This window comes from Engystomops pustulosus, chromosome 6 (genome assembly GCF_040894005.1).
Source record: "Engystomops pustulosus chromosome 6, aEngPut4.maternal, whole genome shotgun sequence".
Lineage (NCBI taxonomy): Eukaryota > Metazoa > Chordata > Amphibia > Anura > Leptodactylidae > Engystomops > Engystomops pustulosus.
In genome coordinates this window covers 167,507,481-167,529,078 of record NC_092416.1, presented here as the reverse complement: position 1 = coordinate 167,529,078, position 21,598 = coordinate 167,507,481, and the positions used below count along the sequence as shown (strand labels likewise).

Here is a 21,598-nt window from a genome sequence, read left to right as displayed (position 1 = left end):
TTCCACTACGTGAATAATGTCATCATCACCCACAGACTGCAACTGGTGGAAAACCTGGGCATCGGAAAATAGCTCAGCAGCAGCAGGACAAGTGGTTTGTGACTCTGGGAAGGGTCCAGAAAACAGTTCCTCAGAGTATGCCGGTTCAAATGCCAAATTTTGGTGGGAGGGGGCAGACTGGGGGGAAGGAGGCTGAGGTGGAGGAGCCGGAGGAGTGCCGATTTCGGTGACATGGGTGGACTGCGTGGAAGACTGACTGGTGGACAAATGGCTAGAAGCATTGTCCGCAATCCACGACATCACCTCTTCGCACTGTTCTGGCCTCAACAGTGCTCTACCACGAGTCCCAGTAACTTGAGACATGATGAACCTAGGGAGTGTACCTCTGCAGCGTTCCCCTGCTCCCCCATCAGCAGGTGGTGTCTCACCCCGCCCAGGACCACGGCCTCTGACCCCTGCAGTAGTTGGACGCCCACGTCCGCTCCCTCGTCCTCTACCCCTAGCCCTCGGGTTAAACATTTTCCAAATTAAAGTGTAAACTTGAAAAAAAAAATTTTTTGTGTTTATTTTTTTTTTAGTTTTTTATTTTTTTTAACAAAACGATGCTATCCTATTGCTATGGCTAGTTTCTAACCTACACTGACAACACACAACTGGATTTTGTGCTTTGCAAGAGGAGTTTGAGCTATAAAATGAAATACAGCTAAAAAAAAAAAAAATCAGCAGACTCAAACTCCTCCTACTCAAACCCCTAATAAATTGTCCCACTTCGGTGTTGGAGGTGGATATGCGTGTCACTAAGAGCTAAACACAACGGTCGCAGGTCTCCCAGCAAATTCCTCACAGTATGTTACTAGCTGCACTACTAGTGCCAGCAAGCCCAGCCACAAGCAAATAAAAAAAAAAAGTATAACGTTATTGTAGCCCTAAGAAGGGCTGTTGGGTTCTTTGAGAATCACTCCTGCCTAACAGTAAGCTAATAGAACACCCTAACGCTTTCCCTGACCAGCAGCAGCTCTCTCCCTAGCGGCATCCAGACAGAGAATGATCCGAGCAGCGTGGGCAGCGGCTAGTCTATCCCAGGGTCACCTGATCTGGCCAGCCAACCACTGCTATCGACGTGTAAGGGTACCACGTCATGCTGGGTGGAGTGCAGAGTCTCTTGGCTTGTGATTGGCTCTGTTTCTGGCCGCCAAAAAGCAAAACGGCGGGAGATGCCATTTTCTCGAGCGGGCGAAGTATTCGTCCGAGCAACGAGCAGTTTCGAGTACGCTAATGCTCGAACGAGCATCAAGCTCGGACGAGTATGTTCGCTCATCTCTAGTTGTTACCCATTATTCCTGTCCTCCCTATTGCCCTCCTTCCTGTATTCAGTCTCAGATGTGTGTTTGTATGCATGCTGGGATTGCTAGTTCGCCAAGTTTTACTTGCAGCAATCTTTTTGTTAGTGGGGGGTGAGTATCCTTTAGTCCCTTTCACTACTTTCTAGAAAGGTCTTTGTGTTCAGAGAGAGGGAAGTTTTTGGGTCTGGAGCTAGTCCAGGTAAACTGACCATCACCTGCAGGCAGGGTCTAGCATAACCTTAAAGTAAGGGACAGTTTTCCCTTCCCTGTTTCCCTAGTTCTTGCTGCTCTCTATAATGCGGTCTCCTGCTTCTTTGTAAACCATGACAAAATCATTTGTGCATCACAAGTAGCTTAACTGTTGTCCGCCTAGAACAAAATAAGCAGGAGGCACATGGGTGTAATTCAATTAAGACAACAGGAGTGAAATAGGTTAGTGTTCTGATTAGTGCATGACAGAATGCAACATAAATACAAAATAATAGTCAATGTTGTACTTTAAGGACAGAGGATGGCACTGAAACGTGCACCTGATGGGTTCTATTTAGAGGAAATATACCATTTGCTTTTATGCATTATGAACCAAACATACTTTGAGAATCCTGTAGCGACACTAATGCAGAAACATATCTTGTTCAATCCCTGAACAGATTGGTTTTGCTAAAAAAAATAATTATAAAATTATGATAATTAATCTCTCTCACTCCTGTGGCCGCCTCAGTGCTTCTCCTCACCCTAATTATGCACTGCTTCAGCCTTGTTCTGCTCAGCATAAGCTGAGAATACTTCATCACTGTGTTGTCCCTGACAGGCAGAAGTAATCAATCGCTGCATCATCCCCTGGCTGCTGTGTATGAGTCATATAGCTCAGGTTGATTAGTACAGGAAGCTCCAAGTAATGTGTTTATTTACTTCAGTCAGGACCACCCAGCTTTCCCAAGGTCCTATCATTTTCTTTTGAGCAAAACCACTCAGTTCAGGGACTAAACAAGATATGTTTCCGCATCAGTGTCGCTACAGCATTCTCAAGGTATGTTTGGTTCGCAATGCTTGAAAACAAATGGTAGATTTCCTTTAAGAACCTACTGTATAATAGAAAAAAAAGTGTTAGTGGGGACAGAAAGTGAAATCCCAGGGTGTGTTGTATTCAGGAGCTCATTGCCGTTCCTGGCCCTTAGCACTGAAGTAATAAACTCTCAGCTGTTGGCACATTCACTGTCCTCATAACATGGTCTGGGAGGACCCAATCTTCACAGAGCAATCATTCCTGGATTAAATCCTTCACCTTTCTGGACCTATATTTATAGTACAAGCTTCTGGAGAAAATTAGATCAGTTAGTAATTTATCGCGCTATGGACAGAACACAACAGTCTCTTTTATTTTATTTGCCCAATTTCGGATTACGAAAAGCCCAAAATTTTTATTTTATTTTTTTATTATTTTTTTTTTTTTCTTAATTGCCTCTTTTTTCTTTGTGTCTTGTTATCACAACTGTACAGCGCGCGATTGTTTTACAGCACATTTTATGACTATTTCGGTGTTCGCCTTCTGAGGTGCCAGCTTTGGTCCCTGAGCATTTTTCAACATGTACTTTAGTGATTTATAGAGAAATAAAATGTTTTCAAGCACTTCCCGGACTATGGAACTTGATGATTTGAAGAAATAAATTCTTTAAAGTAGATACTTTAGGGGAATGAAAAGATTTTTTTCTTTGCCCGCTGCGAAGGTTTATGAAGTTAAAAGGAAATTTTTATACAAAAATGAGACGTTTTCAGGCTAATAACTTTTTGTTAGAAATGTTTATGTAAAATAGGTTTACGGCACGATAGCCGTAAGAACACCAGAATTACGGATCCGTAAGATATGGCGTCATATAGCAGCATGTGATGTGCCTAATAATTGATAATATGGGCCTACGGTGATACACGTGATGACATTTGGATCCATACACTCCCATAGAGTTAAATGGAGAGTAGTCCCACACGTGTGGTAATTTTGGAATTTGGCCCGGCTGGGGGAAAGGGGTTGGTTGATCCCCCACTTCTTGAGGTAAATATCTATTGGATATGTAATAAATACTCAAGATTGGAAAATCCCTTTAAGAAGACTAAGCATCCAAGTAATAAAATGGGTAACTTCTAAGCAATATCAGCAAATATACATGTCCGGTGTACATGCACGCGTAGTTTATCCTAAGTTCTATGCTTCAGCCATTATGTGCCCTACTAGTACATAAGCAGACTACTCACCTGGCCATGCATGGAGTAGCAGTTATTAAAAGGGTTACACCGCGCTCCTTAGAAGTAGAGAGGAGTGGAAAGATATTAGGAGGGAGTTCTGTAGAAAATATTTCTATTTCTACAGAAATATATTATCTGGAGCTGCTGCGTTCTCTGGCTTGCAGGAGAAAGTCCTGATGTTACAAAGATTTATGGAGTGGGTAGCCAGTGGTTGGTCGCGCTACTGTTTTACCAGGATTTTATGTATTAATGGAACATTATATACATTACAACAGATGTTCCTTATTAGAAAACATTTATTACACATAAAAGCAGTATAGTTTAAGGGATCATCAGTATAAAATTGGACGACGCGTTTCGGGGCGGATTAACCCCTTCCTCAGGTCCACAGGGTTCTGTAAATTGTACTGTCATATTTTTGGATGTACACATGAAATTATACTAAGGTGCACTTTATATTCTCATAAAAAGTGACATTATTGTCTTTAACAGATAAAAAATCAGCATTTAACATATGGAACAAAGTCAGAGTCATTTAAAATATGCGAAATTTAAAAGCATAGTATATACAATGGTAAGTTGAAGCAATAATTATTGCTAAGCAAAGTGCATAGAAAATTCATAAAAAGTGCATAAAGAGTTCATAAAAAATTGAATTCATTGTTGTGACAAAAGAGATGTCTATTGATTTGACTTAATCTTATATAAGATTAAAAGAAGGTGCACTGACTAGAGATGAGCGAACATACTCGTCCGAGCTTGATGCTCGTTTGAGCATTAGCGTACTCGAAACTGCTCGTTGCTCGGACGAGTATTTCGCCAGCTCGAGAAAATGGCATCTCCCGCCGTTTTGCAATCACAAGCCAGGAGACTCTGCACTCCACCCAGCATGACGTGGTACCCTTACACGTCGATAGCAGTGGTTGGCTGGCCAGATCAGGTGACCCTGGAATAGACTAGCCCCTGCCTGCGCTGCTCGGATCATTCTGTGTCTGGATGCCGCTAGGGAGAGAGCTGCTGCTGGTCAGGGAAAGCGTTAGGCTGTTCTATTAGCTTACTGTTAGGCAGGAGTGATTCTACAACAACCCAACAGCCCTTCTTAGGGCTACAATAACGTTATACATTTTTTTTTTTTATTTGCAGCTAGTACCATATTGTGAGGAATTTGCAGGGGGACTTGCTACCGTTGTGTTTAGCTCTTAGTGTCACACATATCCACCTCAAACACCAAAGTGGGACAATTTATTAGGGGTTTGATTAGAATTAGGCAGAGTCTGCTGATTTATTTTTTTTTACCTTTATTTCTTTTTATAGCTCAAAGTCATCTGGCATAGCAGTGTGCTTTGAGTGTAGGCTAGAAAATAGCCATAGGAGAACCACAACGGCTTACTTAGGCCTACAATAGCGTTATATTTTCCTTTCTTTTGTTTGCTTGTGGCTGGGCTTGCTGGCATTAGTAGTGCAGCTAGTACCATACAGTGAGGAATTTGCTGGGAGACCTGCGTTGTGTTTAGCTCTTAGTGACACGCATATCCACCTCAAACACCGAAGTGGGACAATTGATTAGGGGTTTGATTAGAATTAGGCAGAGTCTGCTGATTTATTTTTTTTTTACCTTTATTTCTTTTTATAGCTCAAAGTCATCAGGCACAGCACAAAATCCAGTTGTGTGCTGTCAGTGTAGGTTAGAAACTAGCCATAGCAATAGGATAGCATCGTTTTGTTTAAAAAAAAAACAAAAAAAACTACAAAAAAAAAATTTTAAGTTTACACTTTAATTTTGAAAATGTTTAACCCGAGGGCTAGGGGTAGAGGACGAGGGTGTGGACGTGGGCGTCCACCTACTGCAGGGGTCAGAGGCCGTGGTCCTGGGCGGGGTGAGACACCACCTGCTGATGAGGGAGCAGGGGAACGCCGCAGAGCTACACTCCCTAGGTTCATCATGTCTCAAGTTACTGGGACTCGTGGTAGAGCACTGTTGAGGCCAGAACAGTGCGAAGAGGTGATGTCGTGGATTGCGGACAATGCTTCTAGCCATTTGTCCACCAGTCAGTCTTCCACGCAGTCCACCCATGTCACCGAAATCAGCACTCCTCCAGCTCCACCTCAGCCTCCTTCCCCCCAGTCTGCCCCCTCCCAGCAAAATTTGGCATTTGAACCGGCATTCTCTGAGGAACTGTTTTCTGGACCCTTCCCACAGTCACAAACCACTTCTCAGGTTGCTGCTGAGCAATTTTCCGATGCCCAAGTTTTCCATTGGTCGCAGTCTGTGGGTGATGATGACATTATTGACGTAGTGGAAGAAGTGTGTAAAGAGGTGTCGGACGATGAGGAGACACGGTTGTCAGACAGTGGTGGAGTTGTTGTCAGGGCAGGAAGTCCGAGGGGGGAGCAGACTGAGGGATCGGAGGATGATGAGGTGACAGACCCAAGCTGGGTTGATAGGCCGGGTGAACACAGTGCTTCTGAGACGGAGGCGAGTCCTATAGCAGAACAGGTTGGAAGAGGCAGTGGTGGGGCCAGACAGAGAGGCAGGGCCAGAGCTGGTGCATCAGCGCCAAATGTTGCCCGTAGTCAAGCTCCCGTGGCGAGGGCTAGATTTTCAGAAGTCTGGAGGTTCTTTAAGGAAACACCGGATGACCGACGGACTGTGGTGTGCAACATTTGCCAAACCAGGATCAGCAGGGGTTCCACCCCTACTATCTTAACTACCACCAGTATGCGCAGACATATGAATGCTAAACACCCCACTCAATGGCACCAAGCACGTTCACCTCCGGCCGGGCACACCACTGCTCCTTCCCCTGTGTCATCTGCTAGTCAGCCCCCTGCCCAGGACCACGGCCCAAACACCTCCCGTGCGAAAACCCCATCTTCGCCTGCACGATCCTCCACAGCATCCACCAGCGTTCAGCTCTCCATACCCCAGACGCTGGAGCGCAAAAGGAAGTATAGCGCAACCCACCCACACGCCCAAGCCCTCAACGTCCACATCTCCAAGTTGCTTAGCCTGGAGATGCTGCCCTATAGGCTGGTAGAGACCGAGGCCTTTCGAAACCTCATGGCGGCGGCCGCCCCTCGGTATTCGGTCCCCAGCCGCCACTACTTTTCCCGATGTGCCGTCCCAGCCCTGCACAAGCATGTGTCAGAGAACATCATCCGTGCCCTGACCAATGCCGTTTCTGACAAGGTCCACCTGACCACGGACACGTGGACGAGTGCTGCTGGGCAGGGCCACTATATATCGCTGACGGCACATTGGGTTAACTTGGTGGAGGCTGGGACCGAGTCTGACCCTGGGGCTGCTCATATACTGCCGACGCCGAGGATTGCGGGGCCTACCTCGGTCCAGGTCTCAAAGGCCTACTATGCCTCCTCCTCCTCCCACTCCTCCTCCACCTCCTCCTCCGAATTACCATCCGTGGGCATGGCGCCATCAGTCGGTAGCTCTAGGCACAGCAGCAGTGCCGTCGCTAAGCGACAGCAGGCGGTGCTCAAACTGCTTAGGCGATAAAAGGCACACCGCCCAAGAGCTATTACAGCATCACGGCGCAGACTGATCTGTGGCTGGCACCGCTTAACCTGAAGCCAGGCATGGTTGTGTGTGACAACGGCCGTAACCTGGTGGCGGCTCTGCAACTCGGCAGACTGACACATGTGCCGTGCCTGGCCTATGTGTTAAATCTCATACTTCAGCGTTTCCTCAAGACATACCCCAATCTGTCTGATTTGCTCACGAAGGTGCGCCGCATCTGTGCGCATTTCAGGAAGTCCAGCACAGATGCTGCCACTCTCAGGGCAGCGCAGCGCTGCCTCCTACTGCCCGCTCACCGACTGTTGTGCGACGTGCCCACGAGGTGGAATTCAACATTAACCATGTTATCCAGCGTTTACCCGCAGCGCAGAGCGATTGTAGAATGCCAGATGTCAACTTCCACCAGAACTGGTAGTCAGGTCAGTCAGCTTCCTCAAGTCTACAATGAGGAGTGGACGTGGATGTCTGATATGTGTCAGGTGCTGAGTAACTTTGAGGAGTCAACACAGATGGTCAGTGGCGATGCCGCCATCATCAGCCCCACCATCCCGCTGCTTGGCCTGTTGAAAAACTCTCTGGTCAGCATGAAGTCGGAAGCTTTGCGCTCGTCACAAGAGACAGGGGAAGAAGATTCCCTTGTTGATAGCCAAAGCACCCTTAGGTCTGTCTCTCAGCCCATATCGGAGGAGGTGGAGGAGGATGAGGAGGAAAAGGAGGAGAATGTTGGCGAGACAGAAGAGGGGACCATTGTTCAGTCCTTCACTGTTCAGCGTGTATGGGCAGAAGAAGAGGAGTTGGAGGAGTTGGAGGAGGAGGAAATGGACAGTCAGGCCAGTGAGGGGAGTGAATTCTTGCGCATTGGGACTCTGGCGCATATGGCAGATTTCATGCTAGGCTGCCTATCCCGTGACCCTCGCGTTCAAAGAATTTATTCCAGCACCGATTACTGGGTATTCACTCTCCTGGACCCACCGTACAAGCAAAATCTTTCCACTATCATCCATGGAGAGGAAAGGAGTGTGAGAATGCATGAATACCAGCAGGCCCTGGTGCACAAGCTGAAACACTATTTCCCTTCTGACAGCGCTAGCGGCAGAGTGCGTAGTTCTGCGGGACAAGTAGCGAGGGAGAGTAGGCGAGCAGGCAGCTTTTCCAGCACTGGCAGGGGTACGCTTTACAAGGCTTTTGCCAGCTTTATGTCACCCCAGCAAGACACTGTCACCTGTCCCCAGTCTCGGCAGAGTAGGGCTGATCTTTACAGAAAGATGGTGAGGGAGTATGTAGCTGACCATACCATCGTCCTAAATGATCACACAGCTCCCTACAACTACTGGGTTTCAAAGCTGGACATGTGGCACGAACTGGCGCTGTACGCCTTGGAGGTTCTTGCCTGCCCTGCCGCTAGCGTGTTGTCCGAGCGGGTTTTCAGTGCAGCTGGTGGCATCATCACCGATAAGTGTACACGCCTGTCGACTGACAGCGCTGACAGGCTGACGCTTATCAAGATGAATAAAGCCTGGATTTCTCCGGATTTTCATTCTCCACCAGGTGAAAGAAGCTCAACCTGAATAATGTATGCACTCCTCCTCCTCCTCATTGTCCTCCTTCTCCTCCCCTTTGTACACTAAAGCATAGGAAACTGGCTATTTTTTGGCTCTGGCTCTAGCTATAGTACTCTATGTATTTAATTTTTCTGGAGGGACACCTACCCGGTCCTCTGTTTTAAGCAATTTTTGGGAGTGCCACATACAGGCACTCAATCTATTTAATTTTTCTGGAGGACCACCTACCTGCTCCTCTGGTTTGAAAACTTTTTTGGACTGCCACATACAGGCACTCAATTTATTGAATTTTTCTGGAGGACCACCTACCTGTTCCTCTGGTTTGAAAACTTTTTTGGACTGCCACATACAGGCACTCAATTTATTTAATTTTTCTGGAGGACCACCTACCTGCTCCTCTGGTTTGAAAACTTTTTTGGACTGCCACATACAGGCACTATCCAAATTAAATTGTCTCCATAGCAGCCTCCACACGTTGTCTCCATTGCTACCTCCACACGTCATCGCCATAGCTGCCTCCAAAAGTAGTCCATATAGCTGCCTCCATACATGGTCTCCTTATCAAACGAACTATGTCAGGCAGAATTTTGGGTTGTTTTCATGGCTTCCACATCAAACTTGTTAACTTTGTCGCCACCCTGCTGTGTAATCCACAAAATATACTGGCAAACTTTTATCATTTACCGATATTATTTCAGCGCTTCTTGCGCATCTGTTTACATTCCCCTCACCCGCCATATCCTAAACTTATAAGAACGCTACTACACTTGATCTTATACAAAAGGTTCTTAGAAGTGCTGTTTGGGGAGTAGCCTAGAGACAGGGGCTTGGATTGGCGAAAGCTTGCCTGGCAGCGGAGCGCCAGCTCCATCTCAAGATCCAACTAACATAGTTTTAACTGCAGCACCTTTAATCTACTACTAGTTCACTGCCTCCATACATGGTTCCCTTATCAAACGAGCTGTGTCAGGCAGAATTTTGGGTTGTTTTCATGGCTTCCACATCAAACTTGTTAACTTTGTCGCCACCCTGTTGTGTAATCCACAAAATATACTGGCAAACTTTTATCATTTAGCGATATTATTTCAGCGCTTCTTGCGCACCTGTTTACATTCCCCTCACCCGCCATATCCCAAACTTATAAGAGCGCTACTACACTTGATCTTATACAAAAGGTTCTTAGAAGTGCTGTTTGGGGAGTAGCCTAGAGACAGGGGCTTGGATTGGCGAAAGCTCGCCTGGCTGCGGAGCGCCAGTTCCATCTCAAGATCCAACTAACGTAGTTTTAACTGCAGCACATTTAATCTACTACTAGTTCACTGCCTCCATACATGGTCCCCTTATCAAACGAGCTGTGTCAGGCAGAATTTTCAGGTGTTTCACCAGATACATAGTGGAACTCGGCCCATCTGTCGCCGCCATGCTGGAGACCTGAAGTTGCAATCATAGCAGCGCAATATGAATGCCCCATACTGTCGCTCTTAATCATGGAAGTCGTCTCCATGGCTGCCTCCACATGTCGTCCCCTTATCAAAAGAGCTGTGTCAGGCTCATTTTTCGGGTGTTTCACCAGATACATTATGGAACTTGGTCACTATGTCGCCACCATGCTGTATTATCGACTAAATATACCGTCAACCTTTTGTTCACATAGGAAATCATTTCACCTCCTTTGGTGAAACCTGAGTCCATTTAGGGTATGTCGCCATGAGACTCTCTAGCCTGCCACTGCTGCCGCTGCCTCTGCATGCCGTCCCCTATAGTGTCAGGGTCAATTATTGCATGTTTTAGATGCTATCTAGCTTCATTCTGTCACTCTGTCATGGCCATGCTGTTGCCCATAATTTTGGCATAATGGTGCGATTAAGCAGCCTCAGAGGCATCCATGCATGCTGCCCCTGCTGTTTCCTGTCCATTTCCGTGGTGTTTCCATCCTTTTCTGAGGTTCCCAGGTGTTTGGCCAAGCTTCCCTGTGCAGAGCCTTGGTCCCCTTAAAAAATGCTCAAGTCTCCCATTGACTTCAATGGGGCTCGTTATTCGAGACGAGCACTCGAGCATCGGGAAAAGTTTGTCTCGAATAACGAGTACCCGAGCATTTTAGTGCTCGCTCATCTCTAGTACTGACCTTTCTGTGTGTCAGAAATCATATATGGAACTCTTTTTTTGGGGAGGAATACTGTTTTATAAACACTAAAAGAGAAAGTAGGGTGTAATGTTATACAGAGGAATAGGTATCCAGTAACTATGGGGCAAAGGGAATTGTAGGGATAATCATTATCTGACCTTTTAACGCTGGGGCTGAAATGAGGGCCAGTTGTCAGGTATCAGATTGTCATATAAACCTGCGATGCTGGAGAGATAATAGTGAGATCGGCATCAGATCGTGTTTTGTCTATGATTGCTTTGGGATAAGATAGGGCTGGTGCGGAGTAGGCGCCTGCGCTCTGCAGATGAGAGGATGACATGCAGTGCGCACGCGCAGCCTCCGCTAGCGGAGGTTTCGGAGTATAAGACATCGTAAGTATAATATGGGCTATAGGGCTTTTGGAATCTGGTAAGTCTATCCGCAATAGTTGGAATTTATTATGCATGGAGTAGGACAACATTGTGAGGTCATTTATTAGGTCCCTAGCAGTCACTACCCTCAGCATGGTCCAGCTCTAACATCAAGGACTGATATGGAGTAGGACAGATCTTTGGTCACATTTTGCCGACATCAGGTATCAGTTTGCCGGAGCGCCCAATCACAGGGGAATCTGGGACGACTAAAGGGTGATATCCAAACTCCAACTACCCAGAAGCACCAAGGAAAGAAACCCGATAAAGGATGCGAGCTCTGGGAATTATAGAAAAAGTAGATTTCAGGACTGCAAAGGCACTTGAGGAGGAATTGATGGAACCTGTCATCAGGAAGATAACTTTTACATGATGACGGGTTCCAATAGCCTCCGTCATGCTGATTTCTAAAATGCCTTTGTGGTGCATCTGAATAATTCTATTGCTCTTTAAAGGGGTTGTCCGAGGGTATAAAAACCCCTTGGGTGGCCGGGATGGGGCTGTTTGAAAAAAAATAAACATGTACGATACTTACCTCCCAGAGTCCAGTGCTGCCATCTCTCTAGTCTGTCATCCTGTCAACAGACAGGAGCACGGAAGCCACACTGCATTCAGTTTTCAGTCGGCTGTGGTGGCCCGCCACATCGGCCGGCCAGAAGCTGAGCGCAGTGCCCCTGTTTGTTTACAAGGGGCGCAGACTGGAGAGATCAAAGAGCTGGACGGCAGGAGGGTGTCAGGAGGTAAGTTCATGTTTATTTTTTTTAACCCGACCCATCTCGGCCACCCGAGTGTTTTTTTATACCCTCGAACAACCCCTTTAATTGTTCATTTTACATTACCTGGTTTCCTTGCATCTGTGTGTGGTGAGTCCTGGGTGACAGGGGGCATGCAAATGGCACAAGTCATCTTCTCCTCTATCCCTCCTCCTCACTTATCGCCCCTCAGCCTCTCCCCTGCTCTCTCTCCCCTTGTTTATGTAGCTCACCAATACAGGCCGTTCTTGTTTGAACTGCCCAAACATCCCCTCCCTCTGGGACTCACCACACACTGCTGGCAGGGAGCAGGTAATGTTAAAGAAACAAGAAACAGTGGTGGGATTATTCAGATGCACGACAAAGGAACTTTTTAAATCAACATTCCAGAGGCTATTGGGACCTATCACCATGTTACAATGACTTTCCTGATGACAGATTCACTTTAAAGAGAATAAAAATACATTAACATATTAAGTTATAAAGTGGTCGATATGTGGTCATTGTACATGTAGTTCACACATCAATGATCCATTGAAAAATTTAGAATGCAAGTTACTTCTTCACATTCTGCATGGAACAGTGGCTTTGCCCTATTGAGTGATGATGGGATTAATCCGTATGCAGTTTTTAGCTCATTCACAAACCTTGGACTCCTGCCATGGAAATATACACTGGATTAGACACTATAGCCTTAGGGCGCTATCACTTCTGCCAGATGGCACCATCTCTATGCTGCAAAGCCAACTACCAGACAACAAGACTGTACATGTCCTACCACTAATTGCTGTGGTATTACCACGTGGTTCTTGGGTGCGAAGATTCTTCTAGTGAGTCAACTACTTCCAACAAGGACCTCCTTTTATATCAATAAATGACATATCTGAGCACGTAATGGGCGAGGGGGTCTATTTTTAAGGCTGTAGCTGAAACATAGCTGCCATCATGAAAGCCGCCATATTGGATCAAGTTTCTTTAACGGGAAAGTGATCATCGATTTTCCCAATGGAAAAACTTGTCACATGATTAAGTTACTCATAATCATTTCTTTAGTTGACTTATTGAATATTGGAAAAACACAGATCCGTGTTTATCCTATTTTAGACATTTGTTTTTGGACTAACACATTTTGGGTTTTTATGCTTGCCGGTACCTCGCTGGAACTACTTTTTATGTGGATTTCCATTACAAAGTTATCAGAGTTTCTTCTACTTGACAATATCATATGCTAAAGGTTAAAGAAGAGTCGGTGCCGGCCGATCCCTCTCAGCGCTGCCCCTGGACTCGTCCTATGTAAATAATTGTATTCGTCTTATAGATTGAGGAGCCGCGTTCATGGCTTGTTTAATAGCCACAAGCAGCTGAGTCTGCAGGAACATATTTATGAGCGCTGTGGCTGCTATCATGCATAGCATCATAATTTTATTACACAGCCTCAGAGACAAAGCCAAGGAAGCTCCAACGGCGTCTTAGATACATAATGTTACACATGTTCCTTCTGTTCAGACAAGAGGAGGGCAAGTTACTAATGAGCAGGATCGGTACTACAGGAGGCTGTTATTGACTGTCAGAGCCATATCAGTACCATCTGCCCATTCACTGATAAGTGGACGCACAATATATGGACAGAACTAGCACTTGACACCAATGGCCAAGCCAAACTATGTAAGGTCATCCTTACTCTGCTGTCGTAGACCATGTAAACCATGTAAGGTCACCCTTAGTCTGCTGCCGTAGACTATGTAAACCATGTAAGGTCACCCTTAGTCTGCTGCCGTAGACCATGTAAACCATGTAAGGTCACCCTTAGTCTGCTGCCGTAGACTATGTAAAACATGTAAGGTCACCCTTAGCCTGCTACCGTAGACTATGTAAACCATGTAAGGTCACCCTTACTCTGCTGCCGTAGACCATGTAAACCATGTAAGGTCACCCTTAGCCTGCTGCCGTAGACTATGTAAACCATGTAAGGTCACCCTTAGTCTGCTGCCATAGACTATGTAAACCATTTAAGGTCACCCTTAGCCTGCTGCCGTAGACCATGTAAACCATGTAAGGTCACCCTTAGCCTGCTGCTGTAGACCATGTAAACCATGTAAGGTCACCCTTAGCCTGCTGCCGTAGTCTATGTAAACCATGTAAGGTCACCCTTAGCCTGCTGCCGTAGACCATGTAAACCATGTAAGGTCACCCTTAGCCTGCTGCCGTAGACCATGCAAACCATGTAAGGTCACCCTTAACCTGCTGCCGTAGACCATGTAAACCATGTAAAGTCACCCTTAGTCTGCTACCGTAGACCATGTAAGGTCACCCTTAGCCTGCTGCCGTAGACTATGTAAACCATGTAAGGTCACCCTTAGCCTGCTTTCGTAGACTATGTAAACCATGTAAGGTCACCCTTAGCCTGCTGCCGTAGACTATGTAAGGTGACCCTTAGCCTGCTGCCGTAGACTATGTAAACCATGTAAGGTCACCCTTAGTCTGCTGCCGTAGACTATGTAAACCATGTAAGGTCACCCTTAGTCTGCTGCCGTAGACCATGTAAGGTCACCCTTAGTCTGCTGCCGTAGACTATGTAAACCATCTAAGGTCACCCTTAGTCTGCTGCCGTAGACTATGTAAACCATGTAAGGTCACCCTTAGCCTGCTACCGTAGACTATGTAAACCATGTAAGGTCACCCTTAGTCTGCTGCCGTAGACCATGTAAGGTCACCCTTAGCCTACTGCCGTAGACTATGTAAACCATGTAAGGTCACCCTTAGCCTGCTGCCGTAGACTATGTAAACCATGTAAGGTCACCCTTAGCCTGCTGCCGTAGTCTATGTAAACCATGTAAGGTCACTCTAAGCCTGCTGCCGTAGACTATGTAAACCATGTAAGGTCACCCTTAGTCTGCTGACGTAGACCATGTAAGGTCACCCTTAGTCTGCTGCCATAGACTATGTAAGCCATGTAAGGTCACCCTTAGCCTGCTACCGTAGACTATGTAAACCATGTAAGGTCACCCTTAGTCTGCTGCCATAGACTATGTAAGCCATGTAAGGTCACCCTTAGCCTGCTACCGTAGACTATGTAAACCATGTAAGGTCACCCTTAGCCTGCTACCATAGACTATGTAAACCATGTAAGGTCACCCTTAGCCTGCTGCCGTAGACTATGTAAACCATGTAAGGTCACCCTTAGCCTGCTACCGTAGACTATGTAAACCATGTAAGGTCACCCTTAGCCTGCTACCGTAGACTATGTAAACCATGTAAGGTCACCCTTAGCCTGCTGCCGTAGACTATGTAAACCATGTAAGGTCACCCTTAGCCTGCTACCGTAGACTATGTAAACCATGTAAGGTCACCCTTAGCCTGCTACCGTAGACTATGTAAACCATGTAAGGTCACCCTTAGCCTGCTGCCGTAGACTATGTAAACCATGTAAGGTCACCCTTAGCCTGCTGCCGTAGACTATGTAAACCATGTAAGGTCACCCTTAGCCTGCTGCCGTAGACTATGTAAACCATGTAAGGTCACCCTTAGCCTGCTACCATAGACTATGTAAACCATGTAAGGTCACCCTTAGCCTGCTGCCGTAGACCATGTAAGGTCACCCTTAGCCTGCTGCCGTAGACTATGTAAACCATGTAAGGTCACCCTTAGCCTGCTACCGTAGACTATGTAAACCATGTAAGGTCACCCTAAGCCTACTGCCGTAGACTATGTGAACCATGTAAGGTCACCCTTAGTCTGCTGCCGTAGACTATGTAAACCATGTAAGGTCACCCTTAGCCTGCTACCATAGACTACAATACAATAAAGCTTTATTGATCCCTGAGGAATTTGTGATGTACCTGGTTCCAGCATTTACAGTACACAAGAGAGAAATTATAGACATAGTCAGGAACACAGATGTAACACAGGAAATAGGGGTACAATATGGCTTGGGAGGGTGACTTTCGTTGGAGGGGCAAGTGGGGGTTACAGAGTTGGTTTGGCTGCTCCTTGAGTCCATTTACTGTAGAAATCGATGGCTCTCGGTATTAAGGAGTTCTGAAACCTGGTTGTTCGGCAGCTTCTTGTGCTCCTTTGTTGGAGCAGTACTTGGTGCAATGGAAATAAACTTGCTGCGACTCCTAACCTGCCAAACGTAGTCAATTGGGCTCAGGGTCAGGCGTAAATTTATTTTCCTTCCATTGCTATGCCTCTTGCGTCTAATTTATGAAGTGTCGGTGCCACAATTTTGGTGGTTTTTCCGATACTTACGAGTTGTTCTGATTTTGGGTCCAAAATCACTTCTATATTTCCGACTGGTTTTGTCGCACAATTTTGGGCGCACAAATAGAGCAGCTAAAAGCCAGTCTAGTCATTAAGACATTTCATCATCTTTAGTTTGTGCGCCAAATCATTAATCCCTTGTGCCACAAGCTTATATCATACTGGAAAATTGCAGACTTCAAGCGCCTCCCTGCACCCAAATTGATAAATGCCCCCACAGTGTCTCTTCTGACCATGGGCGGTGTTTGGAATTCCAACTTCAAGTGAATGGAAGAAGTGTAAGACCCTCAGTGACATAGACAAGGGACACATTTTGATTGGTATTTCCAAAATGGCAGTGTGGTGTTTTCCCATTATATTGGGGCAGATTTATCAAGTGTCTGAAAATCAGAATATTTTTAGTTGCCCATGGCAACCAATCACAACTCCGCTTTAAAATATTCATGAGTACTGGTAAAATGAAAGCTAAGCTGTGATTGGTTGCCTTGGGAAACTAGAAATATTCTGACTTTCAGACACTTGATAAATCTGCCCCATTGTATTTAGTAACACGCAAAAGTTATGCAAGGCCAGTGGCATGGCCATGGGAATCCGAGACTCATGGATGTGTGTAGGGATCATAGACTAGTCCATCTGGTCCACTTCCACAGCTTTAGTAGCAAATTATACTGGAAATACTGTGTATGGGACTGTGCAGCCACACGCTGGTCAGAGAGCCTTTGCTCAACCCTGTTCACCACCACCTCCAATAGGTATGGACCACCACAAAATACACTTGCAATGGAGATGTGTACATGACAACCGGGCCTTCATGTAATGATAAAAGGTGGACCAGTCTAATTAATCACGTATAGACAGCAAAGTACTTGGTTACCTGGGGAGGAGATGACTCTAGGACTTTGAGAAGAGATCCAACAAGCAGAGACAATGGGGGTCATTTACTAAGGGCCCAATTCGCGTTTTCCCAAAGTGTTACCCGAATATTTCCGATTTGCGACGATTTTCCCTGTATTGCCCCGGGATTTTGGCGCACGCGATCGGATTGTGGCGCATCGGCGCTGGCATGCACGCGGCGGAAATCGGGGGGTTGTGGCTGAACGAAAACACGACGGATTCGGAAAAACCACCGAATTTAAAAAATGCGTGTCGCGGGACTCGTGCTTACCTTCACCAGGAATAGGCCGGTGAACTTCAGTGCATTCCGGCGGACCTCGGGGGAACTTCAGCGCAGCAGCGACACCTGGTGGACGTCGGAGGAACTGCCTTAGTGAATCCCGGACGGACCCGAATTCGCCGCAGAGAACACGCCGCTGGATCGCGAATGGACCGGGTAAGTAAATCTGCCCCATTGTGATGCTCCCGGGCAATGTTCTACTGCAAAATCTTGACTTTTACCATCTTCCTAAATATTACAAAGTGCAGCTCTTTATTTCGGCAGTGCTTATTCTTTTCCATGACTTACTGAAAAATCTATCTCTATCTCAAGACTACCCAGCCCTTAGTCTGATGATGGAGATATAAGCTGTGCCAATCCATGGAGGCCAGAGCTCATAACCTGTAGGACATAATGCCACAGTGCCCCATATCACAGGACACCTTGGTCATGAATGGGTCAAAGCTGTTTTGGTGGCACATTTCTGAATCTATAGAAAATTTCTTTTAGCAGCTTCTAATCATATTGTTTTTTACTGTAGGTTGAAAAGCCAAATTTATCTGACTGTCCTACACAGATGTCCACGCAGCAACTTTCCCCTGAACAGGTAATGTGTAACTGAGTATCCGGTGTATAAACCTTAAAAACTCGGATTCCTACATTAAATGATATTTCTATTTAGGTATCATGTATGATTTAAGCGGGTAAAAATTTGATGTGGAATCGACATTTCCAAGGATTTGTTAGGATTTGCCCTAGAGGCGCATGGGGCCTTCAAAACTATACATAGGTTTTAATGTTGAGAAGTATATTTCCACTTTGCTATGAATTACCATATATACTCGAATATAAGCCTAGTTTTTCAGCACAAAAAAATGTGCTGAAACCCCAAACTCGGCTTATACTCATGTAAAAAATATATATCAAAACTCACCTTTCTGGCTTCCCCCACTGCTGGCTATATACACTGGGGCAGGGGGCAGGCTATATACTATGGGGCAGGGTCCGGCAGGCTATATACTGGGGAGGCTATGACCAATGCATTTCCCACCCTCGGCTTATACTCGAGTCAATAGGTTTTCCCAGGTTTTTGTGGTAAAATTAGGGGCCTCGGCTTATACTTGGGTCGGCTTATACTCGAGTATATACGGTAGGTCTAACACTAATAGTTTAAGTCCTTTGGAAAGGAAGTGATCTTCTTCCACTGGAAAGTAGGCCCTCAAATGAGAGAGGGAAAAATCTGCAACTGCATCCCTTTAAATCTTGTTAGATTTTGTATGCAGAATCCTCCTTGTGAGCTTGGCCCATATACCTATAACGTGAATAGTGAGTTGATCAGTGCCAGGTAATGTGATTTTAGGAGCTCTATACTATATTGAAGCGTCTTTTGTCCTCTAGATCGGTAAACTGTACAGTGAGCTGGATATGGTGAGAATGAATATAAATGTCATGTCGGAGATAATGCTTGAGAACTCCTCGGGGGCGGAGCTAGAGCAAGACATGGAGCTCCTCCAGGTATGTTCTTGTGTATGGTTAAAGGCTGGCTGCAGAGCCCGGGGTCTGTGTACAGTCAGGTTATGTCTCATGGTTTTCAACCAAATGCCCCCAATTTATCTTTTATAATCTACCAAAAATACAATAGACTTTGTCTACAAGCTCCCAAATCATCCCTCTAGAAAAACCACATTGTGTAGGAGAGAAAAGGAGGAGACAATCCTTTTCTAGTTCCCAGAACCTGGCAAATTTCAGATGATTCAGTGTCTATCTTTATGCTAATGAGCTCATCTGTGCAGCAGGGGCGGGGCAGAATCTGCCGGTGCACACAGTTCCTCTTTCTATGGGAAAAGGGCAGTGCTGGATGGTGTCGAAAGAGTGATTGACTGCACCAGGAGTCCTGGTCACACCAATAATACACAGAGAAACTATACTGAGTTGATTCCCAAATAATGGGGGAAAAACATTGGTTTAACCCTATAATATTCTGCCTCAGATATACTATGCATCATATGTTCAGCACCTCCTGTTCTATTTCATGCTGCCTGTAGATAGGACACTATGTACAATCTGCTCAGCTCCCCCTGCTCTATAACATGCTGCCTGCAGAAAGGACACTATGTACAATCTGCTCAGCTCCTCCTGCTCTATAACATGCTGCCTGCAGAAAGGACACTATGTACAATCTGCTCAGCTCCTCCTGCTATATGTTATTCTTCCTGCAGAAAGGACACTGTGTACAATCTGCTCAGCTCCTCCTGCTCTATAATATGCTGCCTGCTGATAGGACACTATGTACAATCTCCTCAGCTCCTCCTGCTATATGTTATTCTTCCTGCAGAAAGGACACTGTGTACAATCTGCTCAGCTCCTCCTGCTCTATACCATGCTGCCTGTAGATAGGACACTATGTACAATCTGCTCAGATTCTCCTGCTCTATAACATGCTGCCTGCTGATAGGACATTGTGTATAATCTGCTCAGCTCCTCTTGCTCTATAACATGCTGCCTGCAGATAAGACACTATGTACAATCTGCTCAGCTCCTCCTGCTCTATAACATTTTGCCTGCAGCTAGGACACTATGTATAATGTGCTCAGTTCCTCCTGCTCTATAACATGCTGCCTGCAAATAGGACACTATGTACAATCTACTCAGCTCCTCCTGCTCTATAACATGCTGCCTGCAGCTAGGACACTATGTATAATGTGCTCAGTTCCTCCTGCTCTATAACATGCTGCCTGCAAATAGGACACACTGGGGGTCATTTACTAAGGACCAAATCACGTTTTTCCGTCGGGTTTCCCGAATATTACCGTTTTGCGCCGATTTTCCCTGAATTGCCCCGGGTTTTTGCCGCACGCGATCGGATTGTGGCGCATCGGCGCCGGCATGCATGCGACAGAAATCAGGGGGTGTGGCCGTCGGAATCGGAAAAACTGCCGTATTTTTAAAAAAAAGTGTTGCTTGACACGCACTTACCTGCACCCAGAATAGCTTGGTGAACTCCAGTGAACCTCGACGGACTTCAGCGCAGCAGCGACACCTGGTGGACATCGTGCGCACTACCTTAGTGAATCGCCGGAAGACCCGCCACTGGATCGCGAATGGACCGGGTAAGTAAATCTGCCCCTATGTATAATGTGCTCAGCCGCTCCTGCTCTATAACATGCTGCCTGTAGATAGATTTTCACTCTCATGGAGAAAGTTTCCATTTAATTGGCTACTAAAGTTTGCATTTGCCCACACTGTGAATGACAACCTGACTCTCCTTAAATCCTCTCTTTTCTGGCACATCTCTTCCCTTCCCTCCATCCATCACATTTGGAGCAGTCTAGTCACTGCCTTCCATCTGCTTTCTATGTTGTATATTTTCCCTTCCTCATTCTCCTCTCTTTGGAGGTTGCAGACACATTTCTTATCTCTCCTGGCTAACAATGTGGGCAGCGCATTGTTATAATCCGCCGGTTCCTGGCCCGGTGTTACCTCCTCTCCGCTCTCGGAGAGTATAGATCAATGGTAGCGGCGCTGCTTTGTCAGCGTCTCTGGGCGCTCGCACTTCTGTGCCTCCAGGCTCTACAAATGAGATGCAGGAGAGGAATTCACATTACACCGCACTCCCTGCATTGTCAGCACTGACTTCATTGTCATCCCATACACTACTTACCTGCTAGCCCACGCCGTCCCCTTAAGAAAGCAATCTCTGTGTCGCTGGCGCTGTCACTCATTAATGGCTGAACTCCATTGATATCTGACAGGAGCTGGAGAAAGTGTGTCGCGAAATGCAAGGCAGGATCTTACAGCTCCTGGAAATCGTACAAAACGAGGACGTGATCATTGAGCTGGTGCAAGTCAATGACGACCTGAATAATATATTCCTGAGACACACAAGGTAACACATTACCATTTATATGATGTCCCTTCTTATAACGGAGAAATATTGTCATCACCGCCATATCCCAGACCCTCTATCCCGGGTATTGTAAGACCCCAATATCCACAACCATAGGTCTACTTAGTGATAGGGATCAACCAGGACTCTACGTGAGAATCCGTAGATCGATAATCGTACAATATGGCGCATATTGTAAGTAGCAACAGAACTGTAATACCAAAAAATGCAGGTATCCCATGATTGTTATAACACTGATAATAATAATCAGTATGTATATAGAGCCATCATATTCCATAGCACTTCA

At 46.0% G+C, this 21,598-nt stretch overlaps 1 protein-coding gene across 1 annotated transcript in view; it reads left to right on the top strand.

Moving 5' to 3' along the window:
* Nucleotides 1-21,598, top strand: part of TOM1L1 (target of myb1 like 1 membrane trafficking protein) — a 73,755-nt gene that overhangs the window by 33,713 nt on the left and 18,444 nt on the right. The window contains exons 6-8 of the mRNA XM_072112287.1: nucleotides 17,947-18,012; nucleotides 18,804-18,920; nucleotides 21,158-21,291. Of these exons, the coding sequence (XP_071968388.1) occupies nucleotides 17,947-18,012; nucleotides 18,804-18,920; nucleotides 21,158-21,291 (317 nt within the window). The remainder of the gene's footprint in view (nucleotides 1-17,946; nucleotides 18,013-18,803; nucleotides 18,921-21,157; nucleotides 21,292-21,598) is intronic.